General features: G+C 49.1%; 2 protein-coding genes across 2 annotated transcripts in view; one reads left to right on the plus strand and one right to left on the minus strand.

The window, feature by feature from the left end:
- The first annotated feature begins 890 nt into the window (after positions 1-890).
- NDUFB4 (NADH:ubiquinone oxidoreductase subunit B4) lies at positions 891-10,035 on the plus strand. Its single transcript, XM_060236796.1, has 3 exons — positions 891-1,202; positions 6,302-6,445; positions 9,797-10,035. The coding sequence occupies exons 1-3, from the start codon at positions 1,002-1,004 to the stop codon at positions 9,857-9,859; spliced, it is 408 nt and encodes a 135-aa protein (XP_060092779.1). The 5' UTR covers positions 891-1,001; the 3' UTR covers positions 9,860-10,035.
- A 644-nt stretch (positions 10,036-10,679) lies between these two features.
- Positions 10,680-26,332, minus strand: part of HGD (homogentisate 1,2-dioxygenase) — a 47,379-nt gene continuing 31,726 nt past the window's right edge. Inside the window, exons 10-14 of the mRNA XM_060236797.1 lie at positions 21,897-22,021; positions 19,992-20,096; positions 16,642-16,768; positions 13,827-14,008; positions 10,680-10,978 (exon numbers count right to left, since the gene is read on the minus strand). Coding sequence (XP_060092780.1) covers positions 10,853-10,978; positions 13,827-14,008; positions 16,642-16,768; positions 19,992-20,096; positions 21,897-22,021 — 665 coding nt within the window. The 3' untranslated portion in view covers positions 10,680-10,852. The remainder of the gene's footprint in view (positions 10,979-13,826; positions 14,009-16,641; positions 16,769-19,991; positions 20,097-21,896; positions 22,022-26,332) is intronic.

Genomic DNA, 26,332 nt, shown 5'->3' on the forward strand with positions numbered 1-26,332 from the left:
AGCATGCCACTAGTGGTCACATACAGCTCTCAACTCAAGTCAGTTCAGAGCATCGTCAGTGGCTTACACTTCTACTGGATAATGAAAGTTCTCTTTCACAAGTACTGGGCAGGGGGGTAAACTGTTTCTTGCCCACAGACACCCCCCCCCCCCAATCTTGAAACAACATCTCACTCAAAATAATACAACCTCTAATTTGAACATGGACTTTCATACCAGAGTTTGCAAAAGAAGATGATATTGGATTTATATCCCACCCTATACTCTGAATCACAGTCTCAGAGCAGTCACAATCTCCTTTACTTTCCCCCACCCCCCAACACACACCCTGTGGAGTAGGTGGGACTGAGAGAGCTCTTACAGTAGCTGCCCTTTCAAGGACAACTCCTATAAAAGCTATGGCTGAAAAACAGCAGCGATGAGATTGACACCTCTCTGTCCCCCTTAGCCCTGTGACAAAAAGGAACGACATTCTTGCCTGTGTTCTAATAGCTGTTTTCTCTGTAAGTAGGTAGGAAGCTATAGGGTGGCCAAACTGTGTGTAACTCTCAAAGCCCCCATCTGTCTGTTGGTCAGAATGGAGAAGGCATTTGTCTCTTTAAATCACTTTTCCAAGCCAAGCCAGCTGGCAGCTTGGACAATGCATTTAAAGTTAAAGTTGCTTTCTTTCCACCTCCTTTCCTGCCACCTATTTGCCTGCCTGCCTTCCTTTCTGTCTTGCACCTCTGGTACATCTGACGTTCATGCCTTGCGGTTCTCATACGTCTGACATTTATTCTATGAGGCTCATACATTAAGCCACCCCTGCTACAGGTATAAAATCATGAATATGTATTTCTGCTGAACTCGCCCCGCACATGGAGCCTCCGAGCCGCTTCTGATTCGATTCCGGAAGTTTTATAGGAAATCATGACGCCTGCCCTCTTTGCGCGGCTGGCTGCGTCACTTCCGGGCCAGAGTTCGCCTTTTACCAGATCACGTGGGGTGGTGGTCTGAGCAAAATGGCGACGCCCTCGTCGCCCTGGTCGGGCTTCAACTACCGCCCGGCTCCCTTGGCCCCGCTGCCGCCCACGCTAGACCCGGCCTATTACGACGCCTCGCCCGAGAAGCGCCGCGCCGAGGCCGAGCGCCTGGCCATCCGCTCCCGCCTCAAGCGCAAGTACCTGCTGCAGCTCAACGACCCCCGCCGCCCCTTTATCGTCGTGAGTGGCCGCGATTGTCACGGAGAGTCCCGAGTGACCTTGGGCCTCCGCAGGAGGGTTGCCGAGTCCAGTTCAAGAAATATCTGGGGGTGGGGCTGGGAGACTTTGGGGGTGGAGCCGGGAGACTTTGGGGGGTGGAGCCGGGAGACTTGGGGGTAGAGCCGGGAGACTTGGGGGTGGAGCCAGGAGCAAGATTGTGACAAGCATAATTGAACTCCAAAGGGAGTTCTGGCCATCGCGTTTAAAGGGACTGCACACCTTTTCAATGCCTTCCCTCCATTGGAAATAATGAAGGATAGGGGCACCTTCTTTGGGGGCTCATAAAATTGGACCCCCTGGTGTAATCCTTTTAAAACTTGGCGGGTGTTTTGAGGTGAGTTATTGGATGCTATGCTGCAAATTTGGTGCCTCTACCTAAAAAAAAACCAGCCCCCCCCCCCCGAGCCCGATACCTGCGGATCAATTTTCCATTGTACCCTGTAGGAATTGGTCTTTATAGGGAATAATGGACTGCCCAGCAGACGTTTTCGTCCCCCGCTTTCTGATGACCCTGAAGTGGGGGGGGGCCCTCCAAACTGGGAGATCCCTTGCCCCCACCTGGGGATTGGCAACCCTGCTCTACAGTGCTGTCAACTTACCTGGCAGGGCTGTTGTCAGGATGAAAGGGAGAGCCCCTGGGCAGAGATGCAGGGTGACAGTAGGTTACAGCGCACGGCCACGCACCGAACCTACAGTATTAAGTATTGACTGCTTCTCTTCCCCCTGCAACATGCAAAAGTTGGAAGCTAGCAAGTGCATTCCAGACAAGGCTGTAGAGCTGCCAGCATCCAGGTGGGACCTGGAGATCTCCTCCTTTTACAGCTGATCTGCAGCTGGCAGATTCCCTGCAGAAAATGGCTGTTTTGGAGGGTGGACTTTAGAGCATTGTACCCTGCTGAGGCCCTCCCCAAACCCTGCCCTTTCCTGGATCCACCCGCAAACTCTCCAGGTATTTTCCAACAAAGACTTGGCAACCCTGCAAAGCTGTTGCATTCATATTGACAGTTTATAATATACACCCAGGGCTTTTTTTTGAGCAGGAACACAGTTCTGGCTGGCTTGGCGTCAGGGGGTGTGGCCTATTATGCAAATGAGTTCCTGCAAAACAAGAGCACTGTCAGGGGTGTGGCCTAATATGCAAATGAGTTCTGTATACACTCATAGGATGCCAAGACAAGTGAGGGGTCTAAAACAGCTCTTCTCTCCTGGCTGTCAGATGCTGAATACCACGAATCCGCTGTGCTTCCCCCAGGTGTTCTGCGTGCCTCACTGGTTTTGTAGACTAATCCCTCCAGAGAAACTGAATTTATATTCCTGTTCCTGTTGCATTGTTCATTGGATGTTTCACATTACGTGATTGCATTTCCCCCCCTCTTTATTCTGTAGTCCGCTCTGAGTCTCACTGAGAAAACTTGACTAACAATAAATTAAATAGTAAGCATTTCATTGCGAGGTACGTAAGTTCAAGACTCAAGAGGGCGTTTTTGAAAGAATGTACCACTGAGGCTGAAGGAGTATTATGTTTGAATGCTTCTTGGGAGGCAGGTTGTTGTGAGGATAAAGAAGAGGAGAGTTGCTTTGGGTTCCCCCTTGGGGAGAAAGGTAAAATATCAATGAAAGAAACTATCTTGCAAGACTTGGTTGTTTTGCTAATTTAGAACCTTACTTTAGGGGGGGGGGGTTATTGAAAAAGAAATTAAGTAACACAACCAAAAGAGGCAACAAACTTCCACCTATCCAGAAAAAAAAATGAAGTGCAGACAGCAGGCTAGACTGAAAACCTGCTTCGCAATATTTTGTTCCTGCAGGGAAGGGGGGCAAAGAAAAAGTCCTTCTTCACCCAAAGGGTGATTAACACGTGGAATTCACTGCCACAGGCAGAGGTCACTGGGCAAACGTCTGTGGCGGAGTGGGGATTTGAACCTGGCCGTCTCAGATCCTAGCCTGACACTCTAACCATTACTCCCCATTGGCTCAAATGAGGCACAGTGCAAAAGGAATGTGAGCCCCTGGAGAAAAGTGGACTCCACAGTGCTGGGAATGAGAAAGCCCCTGTTCTTAGCAGTTGCCAGTCACACACTCCCTTGATAGGACATTCTGAGCAGGGACGGTTGGCATGTTTTAGGAAGTGGGAGGGCTCTCATGAGAGCTAGTACGCCTGGAGATGGAGCCACTCGGGAACCCTCACTACAACCTAAAGCAGCATAACTCTGGGAAAGAGTGGTTTATTTACTGTCCACCTTTCTCACCGTGAGCTGCCCCAGAATGGCTGCTACTGGAGGCAGAACCAGCTGCAAAAGGACTGCCGCAGCTTCACTTTAGTAACATAGTGTAGATCAGGGGTGGTCAAACAGCGACTTGGGAGCAACATGTGGCTCTTTCACACACATTGTGCGGCTCTCAGAGCTCCCACCACATTGTCATCTGACTTGGAAAAGACATTTGTCTCTTTAAAAATTTCTCCAAGGCGCTATACACATACACTGTGGCTAATAGCCACTGATGGACCTCCGCTCCATATTTTTATCCAATCCCCCCTTGAAGCTGGCTATGCTTGTAGCCGCCACCACCTCCTGTGGCAGTGAATTCCACATGTTAATCCCCCTTTGGGTGAAAAAGGACTTCCTTTTCTCTGTTTTAACCTGACTGCTCAGCAATTTCATCGAATGCCCACGAGTTCTTGTATTGTGAGAAAGGGAGAAAAGGACTTCTTTCTCTGCTTTCTCCATCCCATGCATAATCTTGTAAACCTCAAAGTTAAAAGTTACTTTGAGGCTTTTTTGGGGCCGGGCCATGGGTGCCGTAAAATGGAATGTGAGGTAGCGGAGATATAAACTTTATAAAGGACACAGACAAACGCAATGAAAGATATTCATTTTTAACTTAAAATACCAGCATGCTTAAAACTCTTGCAGTATTTTGTTTAAAATGGAAAGGTGGGGGAATAGTGGGGTTTGGCGATGCAGTTTTTAAAATATCAAGAACGAGCACAAGGATCACAGAGAAACTAAAAATGCTCTGAGCCTGGGAAAACAATGAAATGGTATTGCAAGCTTCTCTCCTCCCGCCCCCTTCACCTGGGGTCTACCAAGATTGGCAGTTGCTCTCCAGTATAATATCTGCCTTTGGCTGTAGGTCCTCTGGTTAGAGTACTCGCCAAGTCAGGTCCATTGAGAAGAGACAGGCTGGCTCAAAGCATCAACCCTTTATTTGCAAGGGCACAACTCCAGGAAGCCTGAGCTTCAGCTGTCTATGTCGGAATTTGAAACACATTACAGCACTGGCAAAGCTGCAAGGAAAACGTGGGAAGGATCTTCCATCAAGGCCCCTGGGCCCTATATCTGGGCACAGTAACCTCAGTGGAAAATCCACTCCACGTTCTCCCTGCAGTTTCGTCGGAGAGCCCATTCCATGTTTTCCTTGCAGCTGTCTGCGCCACAGCCCGCAAAGACAAGGCAGGGAACCGCGTCATCCTTGGAGCTTCAAACTGTGAACACAGGAGGGAGGGAAGGTGGGAGAAAAGAGCCCTGAAGGCCTGATTAAAGCCCGGGCAGGCTGGTTCTGGTTGTGTTTTATAGTTGTGTGAAGAGAATGCTGGACTAGGGGAGCCTTTGGTCTGATCCAGCTCGGCTCTTCTTATGTTCTCGAATTTTAAAGAGTTTTATTGGCTTCAGAAAAAGTAAGGGTAAGGGATAGGGGGAATAGAAAGGGGAGGGACGGTGGCTCAGTGGCAGAGCCTCTGCTTGGTAAGGTTCAGTCCCCAGGTTCAGTCCCCGGCATCTCCAACTAAAAAGGGTCCAGGCAAGTAAGCATGAAAAACCTTAGCTGGAGACCCTGGAGAGCTGCTGCCAGTCTGAGTAGACAATATTGACTTTGATGGACCGAGGTCTGATTCAGTACAAGGCAGCTCCATATGTTCAATATATTTGACCTTATTCTGCATAAAAATACTTTTGAAAAATACAAGCTTACATCTACCATACGTGCTTGACATAAATGGTCCCATATTATTATGTCTGTACTAAAAAGAGGGAGGAAAGAGAAATAAGGAAAGAGAAATAAGTTCACACCAGAGAATCTTAAGGGAATCTTAAGGGGGGGAGAAAGAGAAATAAGTTCACACCAGAGAATCTTAAGAGTCTTGCGTGTCTAACCAGGCATAAAATTTCATCCAATATTTTCTTGCTTCTTCTTTAGATCTCCCAGCCAACAGCTGGGATAGAAAGTTCAGCTCTGCTGTTTCTAGAATTTTTCCCACCAAGTCCATTTTCGCGGGGCTCTTCTTACGTTCTTAATGGCCCTACCTGACTCCGCCCACTTTTTAAAGGTACCTGGCAAGCACCAGGAAAGGTGTCCAAACGCAGCATATTGGGGACCCCCTGCATTAGGCAGTGAACATGTGAAGCTGCCTTATACTGAATCAGACCCTTGGTCCATCAAAGTCAGTATTGTCTTCTCAGGCTGGCAGCGGCTCTCCAGGGTCTCAAGCTGAGGTTTTCCACACCTATTTGCCTGGTTCCTTTTTAATTGGAGATGCCGGGGATTGAACTTGGGACCTTCTGCTTACCAAGCAGATGCTCTACCACTGAGCCACCGTCCCTTCCCCAAGATTATGAACATATGAAGCTGCCTTATACTGAATCAGACCCTCAGTTCATCAAAGTCAGTATTGTCTTCTCAGACTGGCAGCGGCTCTCCAGGGTCTCAAGCTGAGGTTTTTCACACCTATTTGCCTGGACCCTTTTTTTTTTTGGAGATGCCGGGGATTGAACCTGGGACTTCTGCTTCCCAAGCAGATGTCTACCACTGAGCCACCGTCCCTCCCCAGTGGTAAGATATAATGGTTAAAGCATTGGTTTAGGACTGGGGAAATCCAGGTTCGAATCTCCACTTGCCCGTGAAGCCGGCTGAGAGTTGGGCCAGTCGCTTTCTGCCAGACGGAGCTCACATTATTGGGATAAGATGCCTTTGTTTGCTGTCCTGAACTTCTTGGCGGAGGAGCTGGATAAAGATGCTGCAGGTGACACTTAGTCACTGCCTCTTTTTTCCCTCCCATTTAGGAAGACACCGCCATGACTCAGTGGACCTACGCCAGAGCAAACATCTACCCACATTTCCGCGTCACTCCTAAAACTTCCTTCTTGGGTGCCCTGTTTGGAATAGGGCCCATCGCTTTCTGGTGGTACGTCTTCAAAACGGAAAAGGTAAGTAGAAATACATCATCTCAAAGAGCCGCTGGTTAGCGTCTGACATGCGCACAGAATAAGGATGGTGCCTTGGGCATGATACGGAATGTAGATATAATGAAGATTAGAAGCTATATTAGTGCAAAAGCAATGAAGCCATGAACGGTTAGAAGCTTTTAGACACCACATTGAACCAATTCTGCTTGTGGCGTGTGTGATGCATAGAAAACACACGCAGAGTGCGCTAGAGACGCTAGACTCGCAGGGGATCTCCATCTGATTCTCTTCTTAAGTTCAGCGAGGACTGGATTTACAGGGTCCAAGTTGAACATATGAAGCTGCCTTCTACTGACTCAGACCCTCGGTCCATCAAAGCCAGTATCGTCTACTCAGACCGGCAGTGGCTCTCCAGGGTCTCAAGCTGAGGTTTACCACACCTATTCGCCTGGACCCTTCTTAGTTGGAGATGCCGGGGATTGAACCTGGGACCTTCTGCTTCCCAAGCAGATGCTCTACCACTGAGCCACCGTCCCTCCCCCCAAAGATGTCCCTAAGAAAGTGCTTTCTGGGGGAAAGGCAGGCACAGGTCCAGTAGTCTACAGTGCAGATCCTATGCAAACTAGAGATGACCTTTTTTTCATGCCCTCCAAGCAGGGCTGTAGCCAGGATTTTACAAGTTTAGGGGAGGGCTTTTTTAAAAGTCAGGGGGCACCCTTTTCCATCCCCTGCGGGGCTTGCCGGAGGCTCTGAATGTGGCCAAATTGAAGCAGCCAACCCTAATACTTTGGAGTAAAGAAGGGACTGCACGTATACTAGCGGGGGGGCGGGGGCTGTCTTTTCACCTCCCTCTCTCCCACCCTGGCAGTTTACAGCCAGGCGCTCCATCTGTCCCCTCCCCAAGCCCATTCCACACAGCTTCCTCTGCCTCCCTCCTCTCCATTGGGCCTCTTGCTTTTCCTGCTGCAATGCACTGTGCCCTGCTCAGCTCTCTTGGCTCTGGCTGCCACTGATGACGCTTTGCTGGCAAAAAGAAATGAAAAAAAAAAAAGAGCAGACTGTGCCCCAGAGGCCCCCTGGAAGTCGAGGGGGCCCTGCCTGGAATTCAGGAGCAATGCCCCCACAGGCCTCCCCCCCCCCCCATGGCTACAGGCCTGCCTCCCAAGTTATGTGAAGGTTGGACTTAGGGGGTTGGAGTTATGGCTCCCCCAAGGAAGAGCTTTTGGGGGAAATGTCAGGCGCAGGTTCAAAAATGCAAGCTGCACATGTGAAACGCCCTGCTGCCTGCTGCTCTACGATCTTTCCCCCTATTGCTTTAGAACATAAGAACATAAGAGAAGCCATGTTGGATCAGGCCAACAGCCCATCCAGTCCAACACTCTGTGGCACATAAGAACATAAGAGAAGCCATGTTGGATCAGGCCAATGGCCCATCCAGTCCAACACTCTGTGGCACATAAGAACATAAGAGAAGCCATGTTGGATCAGGCCAATGGCCCATCCAGTCCAACACTCTGAGTCACATAAGAACATAAGAGAAGCCATGTTGGATCAGGCCAACAGCCCATCCAGTCCAACACTCTGTGGCACATAAGAACATAAGAGAAGCCATGTTGGATCAGGCCAATGGCCCATCCAGTCCAACACTCTGAGTCACATAAGAACATAAGAGAAGCCATGTTGGATCAGGCCAACAGCCCATCCAGTCCAACACTCTGTGGCACATAAGAACATAAGAGAAGCCATGTTGGATCAGGCCAATGGCCCATCCAGTCCAACACTCTGTGGCACATAAGAACATAAGAGAAGCCATGTTGGATCAGGCCAATGGCCCATCCAGTCCAACACTCTGTGGCACATAAGAACATAAGAGAAGCCATGTTGGATCAGGCCAATGGCCCATCCAGTCCAACACTCTGAGTCACATAAGAACATAAGAGAAGCCATGTTGGATCAGGCCAATGGCCCATCCAGTCCAACACTCTGTGGCACATAAGAACATAAGAGAAGCCATGTTGGATCAGGCCAATGGCCCATCCAGTCCAACACTCTGTGCCACAAAAGAACATAAGAGAAGCCATGTTGGATCAGGCCAGTGGCCCATCCAGTCCAACACTCTGTGTCACAGAAGAACATAAGAGAAGCCATGTTGGAGCAGGCCAATGGCCCATCCAGTCCAACACTCTGTGGCACATAAGAACATAAGAGAAGCCATGTTGGATCAGGCCAATGGCCCATCCAGTCCAACACTCTGTGTCACATAAGAACATAAGAAAAGCCATGATGGATCAGGCCAACAGCCCATCCAGTCCAACACTCTGTGGCACACAGTGGCCAATAATTTTATATATACACACATATATATACACGCATACACACACATATATATATACACACTGTGGCTAATAGCCACTGATGGACCTCTGCTCCATATTTTTATCTAACTCCCTCTCGAAGCTGGCTATGCCTGTAGCCACCACCACCTCCTGTGGCAGTGAATTCCACATGTTAATCACCCTTTGGGTGAAGAAGTACCTCCTTTTATCTGTTCTAACCCGACTGCTCAGCAATTTCATTGAATGCCCACGAGTTCTTGTATTGTGAGAAAGGGAGAAAAGGACTTCTTTCTCTACCTTCTCCATCCCATGCAGAATCTTGTAAACCTCTATCATGTCACCCCGCAGTCGACGTTTCTCCAAGCTAAAGAGCCCCAAGCGTTTTAACCTTTCTTCATAGGGAAAGTGTTCCAACCCTTTAATCATTCTAGTTGCCCTTCTCTGGACTTTCTCCAATGCTATAATATCCTTTTTGAGGTGCGGTGACCAGAATTGCACACAGTATTCCAAATGAGACCGCACCATCGATTTATACAGGGGCATTATGATACTGGCTGATTTGTTTTCAGTTCCCTTTCTAATAATTCCCAGCATGGCGTTGGCCTTTTTTATTGCAATCGCACACTGAAATGCTTTGAAATTTGGCAAACATTTTAACAGAGCCAAGATAGTCTGCTTGGAAAGGTGTCCCTTCGTGTTTATGCTGGTTGTCCTGCCAGGAACTTCAGTTTGTGAACCGTGAAGCGGCCCAAACCTGTCACCAACTGTCACGGGTTCATGCCCTGGACACAGCCCGTAACGGGGAAGAGTCTAGTTTCAAGTGTCGTTTTTACAACTGGAATTTGCATTTCGCAGATTTTAGACTGACGGGGAAAAAAAGCTCCAAGCACGCATAGCCTGTAGAAACCAAAGGTTCATGCTCATCCGTGTACCATCGTATGCTGTCAGTGGCCTCGCACTCACTCGTTGCGGTGAGAGATGTCGCAGCCTTCCGTCTTTCACGGATCTTAATCCCTGTGTTTCTGTTTCCATCCAGGACTATACGGAGAAACTCATCCGAGAAGGCAAGTACGAACGGCCCTTCCATCTCGCCTACTGAGCTCCCATGAACAGTGTGCTGGACCTCTGCTGCCGACTGGCCCCTGTGGCACTTGCGCTCTCTCCGTGTAGCAGCATCAGGCATCTTGCAAAATCTGCACGTCTTGTTCAGGAGCTGGTTTCTCTTCATTGCATTACAAGGTGTCAGCTACAATAAAGGCTGTCTTGGCTCTGAAATGTGTATATTCCTTGCATGTCTGCATATTTTAACATCCAGAGTTTGGGTTTCTTTCAAGATTATAGAAAATGTACAATTATTGGGACGGTGGGGGTAGAGAAGCAATAAGAGTCATAGAATCATAGAGTTGGAAGGGACCTCCAGGGTCATCTAGTCCAACCCCCTGCACAATGCAGGAAACTCACAAATCCCTCCCCCTAAATTCACAGGATCTTCATTGCTGTCAGATGGCCATCTAGCCTTTGTTTAAAAACCTCCAAGGAAGGAGAGCTGCACCACAATCCGTGGATTAGGAGAGCAGCCAGCCAGCCAGCCACCAGGGGCTTTGCCACGCCCCCAGCAGCCCTCATTAACCCCTGGAGAAGCCCACGCCACCCCTTTTCCACTAATGTAATTTTGGGCAGTGGGTGGCTTGCTGGTCTTTTGACTGGAGGGAGGGGGCAGCCAAGGAGAGCCCCAGGGGAGCAAGGCCTGCTTGGACTGGCTGGATCTCTAGCCAGCCCAAGCAGGCCTCACTCGCCCGGGGCTCTCCTTTCTTGCTTTGGTTTGCTTTTGGCTGGTGGGGGGGGGCGGCATATGCTATTGAGTTACGCTAATGAGCTCCACCACCTATTTTTCTACAAAACGACCCCTGGAGGCAGTATTGCTTATCACAAAGCTTTACTCAGACAATTAAGATAAGTGGTTTTCTTTCTTTTTTATGCTTGCGGGCCAACATTCTGGTCAGTTGGTCGTCACGTTTCTGGATTTAGGAAAGAGGCGAGGCACAGTTTCCCTCGGGGGTTCCTTTAGGCTGTGCCCACAGCTCTGGGCATTTCACTTGCGCTTGGGATTGAAGTGGCTCTTGAGGGGTTCCCAGCACTTGTAGTACGTCTTATCCAGGCAAGATTTCAGACCCCATTTGGTGACGGCCAAGCTCAGAGAAGACTCGAACATGAAGGCCTGGAAGAACACAGCAGACGACACATCAAAGGAGACTGAGAAACATTTGCTTGGCGCTAAATGCGTAAACCAGGGGTGGCCAAACTTGCTTAATATAAGAGCCACACAGAATAAACGTCAGATGCTGGTGAGCCAGAAGGAAGATGGCCAGGTGGGCAGGCAAATAGAAGACTGCAGATTTATATCCCGCCCATCTCTCTGAATCAGAGGCTCAGAGCGACTTACCATCTCCTTTCTCTTCCTCCCCCCACAACAGAGACCCTGTGAGGAGAGTGGGGTTGAGAGGGCTCTCACAGCAGCTGCCCTTTCAAGGACAGAGTCTCAGAATGGCCTACAATCTCCTTTCCCTTCCTCCCCCACAACAGACACCCTGTGAGGTGGGTGGGGCTGAGAGGGCTCTCACAGCAGCTGTCCTTTCAAGGACAGAGTCTCAGAGTGGCTCACAATTGCCTTTCCCTTCCTCCCCCACAACAGACACCCTGTGAGGTGGATGGGGCTGAGAGGGCTCTCACAGCAGCTGCCCTTTCAAGGATGGAGTCTCAGAGCGGCCTACAATCTCCTTTACCTTTCTCCCCCACAACAGACACCCTGTGAGGTGGGTGGGGCTGGAGAGGATTCTCACTGCAGCTGCCCTTTCAAGGACAGAGTCTCAGAGCGGCCTACAATCTCCTTTACCTTCCTCCCCCACAACAGACACCCTGTGAGGTGGGTGGGGCTGAGAGGGCTCTCACAGCAGCTGCCCTTTCAAGGACAGAGGCTCAGAGCGGCTCACAATCTCCTTTCCCTTCCTCCCCCACAACAGACACCCTGTGAGGTGGGTGGGGCTGAGAGGGCTTTCACAGCAACTGCCCTTTCAAGGACTGAGTCTCAGAATGGCCTATAATCTCCTTTCCCTTCTTCCCCCACAACAGGCACCCTGTGAGGTGGGTGGAGCTGAGAGGGCTCTCACAGCAGCTGCCCTTTCATGGACAGCCCTTGTGAAAGCCATGGCTGACCCAAGGCCATTCCAGCAGCTGCAAGCGGAGGAGTGGGGAATCAAACCTGGTTCTCTCAGATAAGAGTCCGTGCACTTAACCACTACACCAAACTGGCTCTCAATAGATGGACTAGATGGAAGAGAGGGGAGTGAGAGGTAGAAAGAAAGTAACTTTAAATGCATTCTCCAAGCTACCGACTGGCTTGGCTTGGAGAAATGATTTAAAGCGACAAATGTCTTCTCCAAGCCGGCCGATGGGGTGGTGGGGGCTTTGAGAGCCACACCCTATGTGTGAAAGAGCCACATGCGGCTCCTGAGCCACAGTTTGGCCACCCCTGGAATAGGTGGTTCCAACAAGTGATCATTGCACTGATTCTGGTTGTGCACAGTTTATCAGGAAGAAGGTCCCAAGCGTTACCAGCTCTACAAGAGACTTTTCTGTGTGGTCAGAACAGAGTATCCAACTTGCTCATTGAACTCCATGGCTGAGGAGGGCTTACAGCTGGGAGCTCGAGTGGCGCACATGCGTGTGCTTGTCTTGGAGATTCTATGCTCGCTCTAGGTCAGCGTCCCCAACCTTTTTGAATCTGCAGTTACGTTTGGAACTCTTGACATGGCGTGGTTGGCATAGTGACAAAATGGTTTTTACCAGCAGGGGAGCCAGCCACAAAATGGCTTCCGTGGCTCAGCTTCAGTCACACATCGACACAATCACGCAGTGTATTGTGGTAACTCTCTGTCTGGATCAGGGATGCTCTGTATTCTTGGCGCTTAGGAGGGGCAATTAGTGTCCTCGCCCCCCTGATGCAGCGGTCCCCAACCTTTTTGACACCAGGGACCGGTTTTGTGGAAGACAATTTTTCTACAGACTTGTGAGGGGGCGGGGTATGGTTTTGGGATGATATAATTGTGCACTTTATTTCTGTTAGTTTGGTGTAGTGGTTAAGTGTGCTGACTCTTATCTGGGAGAACCGGGTTTGATTCCCCACTCCTTCACTTGCAGCGGCTGGCATGGCCTTGGGTCAGCCAGAGCTCTGGCAGAGGTTGAAAGGGCAGCTGCTGGGAGAGCCCTCTCAGCCCTGCCCACCTCACAAGGTGCCTGTTGTGGGGGAAGACAATAAAGGAGACGGTGAGCTGCTCTGCGATTCAGAGCAGAGGGCAGGATATAAATCCAATACATAAATCCAATGCCTTTTTTCTTATTCTTATTGTTATACATTGTAATACATAACGAAATAATTATACAACTCACAGCCCGGTTGCTAACAGGCCACGGACCGGGACCAGGGGTTGGGGACCCCTGCCCTATGCGGTCCCCACAGGTCAGCCATAGGCAGGGGTGGCCAACGGTAGCTCTCCAGACGTTGGGGGTTTTTGCCTACAACTCCCTTCAGCCCCAGCCATCGGCCATGCTGGCTGGGGCTGATGGGAGTTGTAGGCAAAAAGACATCTGGAGAGCTACCGTTGGCCACCCCTGCCACAGGGCTTTCAAGGCAAAAGGCAAACTGGAGTGTTTCCCTGTTGCTTGCCTTTGCATAACAACCTTGGGCTTCCTTGGTGGTCTCCCGCCAAGGGGAGGGACGGTGGCTCAGTGGCAGAGCATCTGCTCGGGAAGCAGAAGGTCCCAGGTTCAATCCCCGGCCTCTCCAAAAAAGGGTCCAGGCAACTGGGTGTGAAAAACCTCCGCTTGAGACCCTGGAGACGATACTGACTTCGATGGACCCAGGGTCTGATTCAGTATAAGGCAGCTTCATATGTTCCCATCTGAGTACTAAGCAAGGCCTTCAAGAGCTGACGGCACTTCCCTCCAGCACTGCCCTAGACCTGCCGGTTGGCTGAGCCGGTCTTTCTCTCAGGCTTTGAGGCTCTTACCATCGTGCCCTCGGCAACCCTCTCGGGCTCCAGTTTGCTCCTACTCGCTTTCTCGAAACACTCCGCGTCCGGACCATGGGACGTCATCATGCTGTGCAGGGTGGCCCCTCCGGGTAGAAATCCTTGTTCCTTTGCCTCATAGCGCCCTTGGATCAGGCCCATCAATTCGCTCATGCAGTTCCCTGCGGAAGTAAAAAGAGGGCGAACTTAGTCGGCTGGGAACTCGGCGAGGATATTTGGAGAGTGGGTGTGTGAAGTCGGAGAGGGTCAATTCCACCTTTGGTAGGGTTGCCAACTCTGGATTTGGGAATTCTTGGGGAGGGTGGAGCCTGCAGAGGGCCGGGTTTGTTAAGGAGAGGAACTTCCACAAGACAGAATGCGACAGAGTCCCCCCTCCAAAGCAGCCATTTTCTCCAGGGGACCTGATCTCGTTTTTTCTGTAGATCAATTGTAATCCTGGAAAGGAAAGGAAAGGTCCCCTGTGCAAGCACCAGTCGTTTCCGACTCTGGGGTGACGTTGCTTTCACAACGTTTTCACGGCAGACTTTTGACGGGGTGGTTTGCCATTGCCTTCCCCAGTCATGTATGCTTTCCCCCCAGCAAGGAAAGGAAAGGTCCCCTGTGCAGACACCAGTCGTTTCCCACTCGGGGGTGACGTTGCTTTCACAATGTTTTCACGGCAGACTTTTGACGGGTTGGTTTGCCATTGCCTTCCCCAGTCCTCTACACTTTCCCCCCAGAAAGCTGGGTCCTCATTTGACCGACCTCAGAAGGATGGAAGGCGGAGTCAACCTCGAGCCGGCTACCTGAAAACCCAGCTTCCACCAGGGATTGAACTCAGGTTGTGAGCAGAGCTTAGGACTGCAGTACTGCAGCTTTAACACTCTGCACCATGGAGCACTTGAAGGCATTTAAAGGTGTCTTTAAATGCACTGAGATAGATCCAAGTGCTCTTCTTGTAATCCTGGGCAGGGGTGGAATTCTAGCAGGAGCTCCTTTGCATATTAGGCCACCCCCCCCCGATGGAGCCAATCCCTCAAGAACTTACCAAAAAAGAGCCTTGTAAGCTTAGAGGATTGGCTACATCATGAGGGTGTGGCCTAATATGCAAAAGAGCTCCCGCTAGAATTCCACCCCTGCTCCTTGACGTTTTCAGGCCTTAATTGGAGATTGTGCAACAAGGGTGAATTTCACGGATAGAAAAGACCGGGAGAGAAAGCAGCGCTTCCGTGTTAAAATGTGTTAGACCAAAGGCAGATTCTCTGATGTGCAGTGTTATTTCCAAAGCTCTAAGCTTGGGACCATTTGGGAGCAGAAAGAGCTTGAAGTATTGGATCATCTGAAGTGCCTTGTCATGAATGAAAGCTTAGATAGAGCTCTGGCAAAAACGAAGTCAGAATTTTGCAGGACCACTCGTTTAACTATGATTTAGCAGTCCCCGACCTTTTTGGCACCAGGGACCGGTTTTGTGGAAGACAATTTTTCCACGGACCTTGTGGGGGGGTGGAATGGTTTTGGGATGATACAGTTATGCACTTTACTTTGGCGTGGTGGTTAAGCGCGCGGACTCTTATCCGGGAGAACCGGGTTTGATTCCCCACTCCCCCACTTGCAGCTGCTGGAACGGCCTTGGGTCAGCCATAACTCTGACAGGAGTTGTCCTTGAAAGGGCAGCTGCTGGGAGAGCCCCACCCACCTCACAGGGGAGGGAGGAAAGTAAAGAAGAAGAAGAAGAAGACATTGGATTTATATTCCGCCCTCCACTCAAGAGTCTCAGAGCGGCTCACAATCTCCTTTATCTCCCTCCCCCACAACAGACACCCTGTGAGGTGGGTGGGGCTGAGAGGACTCTCACAGCAGCTGCCCTTTCAAGGACAACTCCTATGAGAGATACGGCTGACCCAAGGCCATGCCAGCAGGTGCAAGTGGAGGAGTGCGGAATCAAACCCGGTTCTCCCAGATAAGAGTCCGCACGCTTAACCACTACACCAAACCAGATTCTGAGCCACTCTGAGATTCTGAGTGGTGGGCAGGATATAAATCCAATGTCGTCGTCGTCTTCTTACTACGTTGTAATACATAATGAAAAAATTATACAACTCGCAGCCCAGTTGCTAACAGGCCACGGACTGGTACTGGTCCACAGACTGGGGTTGGGCACCTCTGGTTTAGAACCTTGCATATAACATGCGCATTGGAGAATCTGCCTTTGGTCTGAAGTCCGTCTGCCTGCCGCATTCTTCGGTTAGTCCTGCCTGGTGTTCTGCCCGTGGGATTGGGGTTGTGGATGTGCACTGAGAAGAAAGGAAGGACTTACCTGCTTAAATCGGCTGTGAGCTGTCCCTTTCCCGTTGCTTGTGCTCTGTTTTGTACGAGGCGTATTGCGTGATGCGTTAGAAATAATTCTTCAACGATTTCCAATCGTTTTAAGCGTGTATATCTTTAAGAAAACGTCTGTAGACGTTTAGCACGGAAGCGCTGCTTTCTCTCCCAGTCCTAACGGGAGACTGGCGACCCTAGTGTGGGGACTGAACATGTAGGAGTCATCCCCCCAAAAGCATGGAATGTGACATTGTTGGATCCTAAGGTACTTATGGAATGACTAAGGATTAATGGATCCCTTGTGCTAAGATAAGGTCCAGCCGTTATGGATTTAGGAGAGACTTCTCTCCTTCAATCAGTTCTCGGACTGATTAACGGCCCAAGAGACATTGGCGGGATTTTGCTTCAGCGTCTTGCGGAGAACTGAAATCCTTGCCCTGGGTGTTTCAGGATCAGTTTCCCCACTGTGCAGCAGGGTAAGCAACTCACGTACGATGGTAATAAGGCGGGCGGAAAGTGTTGGTGGCCACACCCCAGCGGGGAGGGAAGATCACAAAATCAGCGATTGCCACTCCGGGACGAGTCGACTTGGCGGTCAAGACGGTGAAGATAGAAGGATCCTTCAAGCAAGGGAGAAAGTGTGAATGATTTTGGGGAAAAGAGACGCTTCAGCATGATCTTGAAAGCTCCACTCTGTTTTGTGACTTTGTAAATACTTCTTGACTCTGCGGGGGCTATGATTATGCGTAGATAAAATAGGCTTAAAAACTGTAGCCCAACGGCACCGCGATGTTCGTTGGTGCCTTTCCTGGCACCAACCAAGTGTTTTTAAGAAAGCAGATGATGCTTTTACCCAGCAGGGCTACCAGCTGGCCATTGGGAAGAAGAAGAAGAAGATGAAGATATTGGATTTATATCCCGCCCTCCACTCCAAAAAGTCTCAGAGCGGCTCACAATCTCCTTTCCCTTCCCCCCCGCACAACAGACACCCTGTGAGGTGGGTGGGGCTGAGAGGGCTCTCACAGCAGCTGCCCTTTCAAGGACAACCTCTGCCAGAGCTATGGCTGACCCAAGGCCATGCCAGCAGGTGCAAGTGGAGGAGAGGGGAATCAAACCCGGTTCTCCCAGATAAGAGAGCTCTGGCTGACCCAGGGCCATTCCAGCAGGTGCAAGTGGAGGAGAGGGGAATCAAACCCGGTTCTCCCAGATAAGAGAGCTCTGGCTGACCCAAGGCCATGCCAGCAGGTGCAAGTGGAGGAGTGGGGAATCAAACCCGGTTCTCCCAGATAAGAGAGCTCTGGCTGACCCAAGGCCATGCCAGCAGGTACAAGTGGAGGAGAGGGGAATCAAACCCGGTTCTCCCAGATAAGAGTCCGCACACTTAACCACTACACCAAACTGGGGATCTCATAGGTTGGACAACTGTAATGCCCTCACCTCGAGGTTGGACTACTGTAATGCCCTCTACTTGGGGCTGCCCCTGTGCCGAACCCGGAAACTACAGCTAGTGCAGAACACGGCGGCCGGGCTGCTATTGGGGCTTCCCAGGTGGGAGCACATACAGCCAAGGCTGCAGCCAACTGCACTGGCTGCCAATTATTCCGGATTCATTGCAAGGTGCTGGTTATTACCTTTAAAGCCCTATATGGCCGAGGACCTGCCTACCTTAGGGACCGTCTCTCCCCGTACGAACCCCAGAGAGCACTTCGATCTGGATCTCAAAATCTATTGGTAATCCCTGGGTACCGGAGAAATGGGACTGGACCATGAAAGTTTTATCGTGGTGTGAAATGGACAAACTAACTAGAACACTAAGAGACTATGATTTAGAGATATTCAAAAGGGAGTGGAGAAAATTTAAAGGATATATGGAGAAAACTTGGAAAGTAAAGAAACATTGGACAATTTTTTAGTAGTAAGAATATATACATTGAACTTTAGCAGTTAGAAGTGCCTTTAATATTGATTTTGAATTTATAACCTCGGGGAAGTCAACATTGGAGGGAGGGGGGATGGAAATGTCATATGGGTTAATGCGAGGGGAAAAAAAATTAAGAAATAGTTAAGTTTTGTAACCATATGCTACCAATAAATTGTTTAAACACAAAAATCTATTGGTAATCCCTGGGCCGAAGGAAGCCAGATTAAAGACCACCAGAGAGAGGGCCTTCTCGGTTGCAGCCCCCTACTGGTGGAAACAACTACCAGAGGAAGTGAGGGCCTCGGAGAACCTCGTTCAGTTCCGCAAGGCCTGCAAGACCTCTTCCGGTTGACTTTTAACTGACGCGGAGCCTATGCCGTCACCACTGAAAACATGCAAATCAGATGAGATTAGCGCCAAACTAATGCTGATTGTTTGAAATTGTAGAATCTGTAACTTTATAATAGGCATTGTTTTAATTGTTGCTGTGATTTTATACTGTGAGCCGCCCTGAGCCTGCTTCGGCGGGGAGGGCGGGATATAAATCAAATCCATCAATAAAAAAATAAATAAATAGGCAATGCTCCCTCTAAGCTGTGGAGTCTTGTAAGCAAAAATTCTACTTTATGAGCAAGTGGTATTAAAATTGTGAGGTCCTGCATCAATTAGTTTGCTCGGGGGCCATCTTTCTCGAGCTAAGGCAAAAAATGTGTAAGCTGGAGGCTAGAAAACTGTGACCTGGCTCACACTAACTCAGTTTAGAGGGAACACTGCTCATAGGCTGTGCAGATTTTTTTAAAAAGTTGTTTTTGCCAGCAGCCATCAACACAACACACAGACCTTCGCTGTGTGGCTGGAAGCAAGCAAGTACATATTTTTAATTTCAAAAGACACCTTGTTAAACAGAGATTCTGCTCCAAATGTTGAAGAGTTACTATTAGATGATGATGATATTGGATTGGTATCCCGCCCTCCACTCCGAATCTCAGAGTCTCAGAACGGCTCACAATCTCCTTTATCTTCCTCCCCCATAACAGACACGCTGTGAGGTGGGTGGGGCTGAGAGAGCTCCGACAGAAGCTCCCCTTTCAAGGACAACTCCTGTGAGAGCTATGGCTGACCCAAGGCCATTCCAGCAGGTGCAAGTGGAGGAGCGGGGAATCGAACCCGGTTCTCCCAGATAAGAGGCCACACACTTCACCACTACACCTAACTGGCTCTCAGAATTATGCTTGACTTCAGTTGCTAAACAAAGCAGGAGTCAAGCGGCACCTTTAAGACCAATCCATTTTTATTGAGAACGTAAGCTTTTTTGTGCTCTTCAGCACGCTTCAGCAGACGAGGAATCCAGCACAGTGAGCAAAGTCATACATACATACATACGCGAGATTCCTCGTCTGATGAAGTGTGCTTAGAGAGCACACAAAAGCTTCGGTTCTCAATAAAAATGGGTTGGTCTTAAAGTTGCCACTTGACTCCTGCTTTGTTCAACTGCTTCAGACCGACGCGGCTGCCCGCTTGGCTCTATTCAGTCGCTAAGACTTTGCTGTTGGCTCCACTTCTTTGTAGTCATTTTTGTGATTGGCTTCCCTTCTTAAGAACATAAGAGCCATGTCGGATCAGGCCAATGGCCCATCCGGTCTTAACACTATGAGTCACACAGTGGCCAAAACCCAGGGGCCATCGAGAGGTCCACCACCCTGAGCCAGAATTCCAGAGGTGCCCTCAGGCTCAAAAAGGCTGAGGGACACCTGCTGGTGCTGTTTAATGTGGAGATGATAAAGCAAGGGGCTGTAAGTGCCATTAGCACTCCCCTCCCATTGAAGGTCACCTTTGCTTTTGGTTGCTGGAAGGAAGTGGCTGCCCCTCCCCCCCCCGCCCGAGCTGGGTTTTAATCCAACACAGGAAGGCCTGAAACTTACTGCGTGGTCAAAAGCTGTAGCATTGATGACCATGAAGTTGCTCAGGTTATACTTGTACGGTGTGTAATTCCCATGCCAGGCCACAACGTTGAACGGAGAACACGCCTGTAAGATGAAGCAGAGCGCAAGTCTCGGTCGAAAGAGTCGGCTAATAATGAGGGCAAGCGAACATTTGCTCGTTTGTTTATGACATCTTGTCGAGCATGCTATTTCTATGTACCTAATAGACAGGCCAGATATAAAGCAGAACACCACCGTGGCCTATCCCCCCCGCCCCACCCTTGTAACAAAAGGGTGCATAATAAATCCATCTGGACCCAGGATGTTTAGGTTAACCTTGCAGTAACTGTGTAGAGTGCCTCTCCCCCAGATTCACACAGCCAGGTCTTATCGGCTCTCAGAGAAAGTGTGAGAAAGGGAAATGTTTTTATTAGCTTGCATTGCTTAGCCATAAAAGAGATAATAGCTAGTAGTCTTTGAACCCGTGACTCAAATTGCATCTGTATGTTATCCTTTTGAAGTTATCTGTATGCCATCCTTTTGAAGTTTTCCTATAAGTAACTATTCAATGCTGTGTATGTCATTATTTCCAAGGATTCCGTCCTTGACTAAGCTATGGAGTTTTTACAATAAAGCAACTTTTGATTAAAAGAACAAAAGCTTGATTATTGGGAAATATCGCTGCTTGACACATCTATTAGTTCCCTTTCTTCCTCACAGAGCTTGGCGGCTTAGAAACATAGATAAGATGCTCATTTGTGTATTTATAATATGTTAGACACAAAGCCCAAGTTTTAAAATCACAGTTCAAGACTGCTAGTCATTCAACCAAACGTAGTTCTAAATAAGGCAGTCTTTGCCTGTCAGCTAAACAACTGAGGGGGACATGAACAATGCAAATATATTGATACTTAAAAGGAAAAGAAGATATTGGATTTATAACTCGCCCTTCACTCTGAATCCGAGTCTCAGAGCAGCTTACAATTTCCTTTAAGAAGAAGAAGAAGGTTTTGCATTTATACCCTGCCCTCCACTCTGAATCTCAGAGCGGCTCACAATCTCTTTTACCTTCTTCCCCCACAACAGACACGCTGTGAGGTGGGTGGGGCTGAGAGAGCTCTGACAGAAACTGTCCTTTCAAGGACAGCTCTGCGAGAGCTATGGCTGACCCAAGGCCATTTCAGCAGCTGCAAGTGGAGGAGTGGGGAATCAAACCCGGTTCTCCCAGATAAGAGCCCGCGCACTTCACCGCTACACCAAACCGGCTCTCAACAGAAAGCGCAGGGGTACGGCAATGTTACAAAAAGTGGCCAGTCTGAAATAAAAGAGAAATTAAGGCAGAGCGGATGTGGAACTCTCCCAGTTGTTGATGGGAGTGGGTTTAATTTAAAATCCGATCTAATCAAGGGTGAGATGAGTTTCCCATCATGCATTTAGCAACTGGTTTCTAAGTTCCAAAACGGCTACAGAGGGACCCCACCTCCAGTCAGCAGTTTTCCGTGGAAGAGATTTTTTACTTTGGGAACTCCAGCTTTGCTTCAAGTTGGCGGGCTTAGAACCTGCAGCTGCCCATGCCAGTAGAGGAAGGGGAAAGCCATTGATCTTATATGGCACATCTTTCAATTGTACTACCAGGGCTTTTTTTGTAGCAGGAACTCCTTTGCATGTTAGGCCACGCCCCTCTGATGTAGCCAATCCTCCAATAGTTTACAAGGCTCTTCGTACAGGGCTTACTGTAAGCTCATGGAGGATTGGCTACAGCAGGGGTGTGTGGCCTAATATGCAAAGGAGTTCCTGCTACAAAAAAAAGCCCCGGGTACTGCGGCCTGCCCGCTGCTGAACTTTCTGAGCTTATTTTCAGCCAAATCCTTCATTTTGTAAACGGGTAATTTTCAGTTTCCCAACCTGTTGTGCGGCAAAGAGTTTCCCCTGGTACTTGTTGATGACTGTGTATCCTTCAGCGACTTGGCGGTCTTCGTACCAGGCAACGGGCACAAGGAAATCTCGTGGGTTGGCCAAACCATTGGCTCCTAAGGGAGAAAGCAACAGGTCTTAGGTACCTGATCCGCAGATTGGGGTTGTTGGTCTGCTCCTGAGTAGCCCCCAACTTTTTTGAGCCTGCAGGAATTCTGACACAGCACGGTGGGAGCAGCCACAAAATGGCTGCCGCAGGAGGCGGAGCCAGCCACAAAATGGCTGCCGCAGGAGGTGGAGCCAGCCACAAAATAGTTGCCGCAGCTTGCCTTCAGTCACACAGTGAAGATCCTTGTGTTGCCAAGGCAACTGCTGCCAAAGCAATGTTTTTAAATATCGGCACAGCCAGTCAAGTCTCCAGGGGCCGATCAGAAAGCTCCATTTGGCTCTGCTCACTTTTAGAAAACACTTGGCAGGCACCTTTGTGCTCTTGGGCACCATGCTGGGGAGCCAAGGAGTTGTTCCATTCCTTGGGTCAAAGCATTTTAGGAGCGAAGGTACATTAACACATATAATACTATGGTCCTTGCTATGAAAATTAGGGGTTAGTAGGCATTCAAAAAAGGTTCACAGTCTTGCTCCTGAATTTATAGTTTCATGATAGAAACTATAGTTTCTACTCTTGATAGAAGAGACTGGAAAGCTGGGGACTGAGTTACAGGCCTGCCAAAGAATCAAGAAGAAGAAGATACTGGATTTATATCCCACCCTCCGCTCCGAATTTCAGAGTCTCAGAGCGGCTCACAATCTATCTTCCTCCAGATACCCTGTGAGGTTGGTGGGGCTGAGAGAGCTCTCCCAGAAGTTGCCCTTTCAAGGACAGCTCTGCGAGAGCTATGGCTGACCCAAGGCCATTCCAGCAGCTGCAAGTGGAGGAGTGGGGAATCGAACCAGATTCTCCCAGATAAGAGTCCGCGCACTTCACCACTACTACACCAAACTGGCTCAGGTTTGAGCAGTCACAAGCCCTGCAAGAAAAATCCCCACAATGCTGCACAACATCACTCCGAGAGTCTGGTCCTGCGCTTGCTAGAAATGCCAACCCCCAAATCTGTAAGCCTCTGACCCAAGCAAGGTATGCATCGCAACATAGCCCGGTAAGGTCCTATGGCTTTTCAGATGTCTCCAAGAGGATAATTCCAGGTGGGGATGGTCGGGCAGCATTACTGAGGTTAATATCAATTTGAGCCGATGGTGGAAGACGGGAAGGCCTGGCATGACTTTGTCCATTGAGTCGCAAAGAGTCGGACTTGATTCTGCGACTGAACAACAACAACGAAAGCTCTGTTGGCGTGCGGCCTTTGAGTTCAGAAGCACTGACCATACACATAAAGTCAGACAAAAGTGAACCAAGTCTCTCAAAAGCTTAGACCCTTGGGAATCTTATTGCTCTTCAAGAGGACAGAATTCTGGAAGGGCCACCGTTACAATGCATCGGGACAAAAGCCCTACTTGACCTCCAATGGTGGCCAGCCACGTGCCTACGCAGGTTGCAGAAATAGCCACTTTCCCATTCACCCACTCGCTCTGGTACTTGGTCCCTGCCCACACCATCCACTGGGTCCAGCAGCTACGGCTGCGGCAGGGAGGCAGGATGACACATGCTGGGTATGCTTTTCTCCAGATGGGTACAGTGTGTGGAAACTGTACATCTGTATCAAAGATTTCCGGTTTTCACGGCTGGCATCATCATTAGGGTTTGTAGAATCTTTCGGGCTCAAGCGCCGTGTTCTACTGGAGAAAGTTTTCCTTCCAGACGTTTCGTTCTCAGCTGCGGAGAACATCCTCAGTGGCGGCGCAGCCGGAGCAGGCCCTCTGACCTTCTTGGCTGCTGTGCATTGAGTGGGGCCAGGGCTGCTGGAGAGCTGCTATTTCTAGGCTGGAGGGGCTGTGATGAAAGGGCAATAGGTTTGTGGATGTGCCCATTGTTTGGTGGGGCTTCCTGGAAGGGTAGTGATAAGGAAACTGGCTGTTGGATGTGACCATTGTTCTGTGTTAATTGCTGGGAGGGTTGGAAGGGGGTGTGAAGATAAGGAAGAACGAAACGTCTGGAAGAAAAACTTTCTCCAGTAGAACACGGCACTTGAGCCTGAAAGATTCTACAAACCCTAATGTACATTTGTCGTCTGGTAGGGTTGTCAAGTCCAATTCAAGAAATATCTGGGGACTTTGGGGGTGGAGCCAGGAGCAAGGTTGTGACAAGCTCCAAAGGGAGTTCTGGCCATCGCATTTAAAGGGACTGCAGACCTTTTAAATGCCTCCCCTCCGTCGGAAATAATGAAGGATAGGGGCACCTTCTTTGGGGGCTCACAGAATTGGATCCCCTGGTCCAATCCTTTTGAAACTTGGGGGGTGTTTCGAGGAGAGGTACCAGATGCTGTGCTGCGTATTTGGTGCTTCTGCCTCAAACAGCCTCCCCCACATACCCATGGATCAAGTCTCCATTATTCCCCATGGGAATCGGTCTGCACAGGGAATAATGGAGTACCCAGCAGATATTCCCCCCGCCCCGTGCTTTCTGATGACCCTGAAGGGAGGGCCTTCAATCCAGGGGATCCCCTGCCCCCACCTGGGGATTAAAGTTGCAACCAATAATATTCCTCTGTGTAGCCTATAGTGTATCCCCACCAGGGGACTGGCAGCCCTATAGTCTTGGTCCCCTTGAGGACTGTCTGAAAAGGAGAATTTCTGATCTTGCAGGCAAGGAGAGTGTGTGTGTGCTTTCTGGATCCCTCTGACACGAAATGTGTGGAGTGTAGGGGTGAAATTCTAGCAGGAGCTCCTTTGCATATTAGGCCACACACCCCTGATGTAGCCAATCCTCCAAGAGCATAGAGGGCTCTTTTTTTGTAAGCTCTTGGAGGATTGGCTACATCAGGGGTGTGTGGCCTAATATGCAAAGGAGCTCCTGCTAGAATTCCACCCCAGGTGGGGTGTGTTTATGGTCAGCATGCACATTGTGAGCACGGCCAGCATGATCACTCCTATTAGCCCTCTGTGTGTGTTGGTGGTGTACATGTTTAACGCATACGGTTGTGGGTAGAAGTCCTCTGTACCGCTGTTGAAGGACCTACCTTCCGTGAGCTCAATCCTTTTAAAAAGAGCATTCCAAGCTTACCTCCATAACATAAATTATTTCCTATGTAGTAGAAAAGAGTACATAAAGCAGCACTTAAAGACTAACAAAAAGAGTACATGAAGCAGCACTTAAAGACTAATAAAAAGAGTACATAAAGCAGCACTTAAAGACTAACAAAAAGTACATAAAGCAGCACTTAAAGACTAACAAAAAGTACATAAAGCAGCACTTAAAGACTAACAAAAAGAGTATATAAAGCAGCACTTAAAGACTAACCAAAAAAGTACATAAAGCAGCACTTAAAGACTAAGAGTACATAAAGCAGCACTTAAAGACTAACAAAAAGTACATAAAGCAGCACTTAAAGACTAACAAAAAGAGTACATAAAGCAGCACTTAAAGACGAACAAAAAGAGTAAAAGCAGCACTTAAAGACTAACAAAAAGAGTATATAAAGCAGCACTTAAAGACTAACAAAAATACATAAAGCAGCACTTAAAGACTAACAAAAAGAGTATATAAAGCAGCACTTAAAGACTAACCAAAAAAGTACATAAAGCAGCACTTAAAGACTAAGAGTACATAAAGCAGCACTTAAAGACGAACAAAAAGAGTAAAAGCAGCACTTAAAGACTTATAAAAAGAGTACATAAAGCAGCACTTAAAGACTAACAAAAAGAGTACATAAAACAGCACTTAAAGACTAACAAAATTTGTGGCAGGGGATGAATTTTCATGAGTCGTCGCTCATTTCTTCAGATACTATCTGTGACTCACGAAAGCTCATCCCCTGCCCCAAATTTCGTTCATCTTTAAGGTGCGGCTGGAATCTTGTTCTTTTCTACTGCTTCAGACGGACTAACACAGCAACCCACCTTGACCTAATTCCTGTGTGCGAAAGTACTTGAACCCAGGGCTTTTTTTGTAGCAGGAACTCCTTTACATATTAGGCCGCACACCCCTGATGTAGCCAATCCTCCTGGAGCTTACAGGGCCTACTGGAAGCTACAGGAAGATTGGCTACATCAGGGGGTGTGCCTTAATATGCAAAGGAGCTTCTGCTAGAATTCCACCCCTGGGGGCACACCCCTGATGTAGCCAATCCTTCTGGAGCTTACAAGGCTCTTAGTACAGGGCCTACTGGAAGCTCCAGGAGGATTGGCTACATCAGGGGGGGCGTGGCCTAATATGCAAAGGAGCTCCTGCTATTAAAAAAGCCCTGCTTGAACCTGAACCTTCTACCAGCTATAGGTAACACCAAAAATGGTGCATAGCTTTTAGCACAAGG

The sequence above is a fragment of the Heteronotia binoei genome, chromosome 4, assembly GCF_032191835.1.
Source record: "Heteronotia binoei isolate CCM8104 ecotype False Entrance Well chromosome 4, APGP_CSIRO_Hbin_v1, whole genome shotgun sequence".
In the NCBI taxonomy this organism is placed as follows: domain Eukaryota; kingdom Metazoa; phylum Chordata; class Lepidosauria; order Squamata; family Gekkonidae; genus Heteronotia; species Heteronotia binoei.

Bases quoted from the DNA above. Each gene is read 5' to 3' on its own strand.
- NDUFB4 (XM_060236796.1), top strand. From the start codon at position 1,002: ATGGCGACGCCCTCGTCGCCCTGGTCGGGCTTCAACTACCGCCCGGCT. The intron at 1,203-6,301 runs GTGAGTGGCCGC...CCTCCCATTTAG, and splicing joins CCCGCCGCCCCTTTATCGTC to GAAGACACCGCCATGACTCA. The intron at 6,446-9,796 runs GTAAGTAGAAAT...GTTTCCATCCAG, and splicing joins ACGTCTTCAAAACGGAAAAG to GACTATACGGAGAAACTCAT.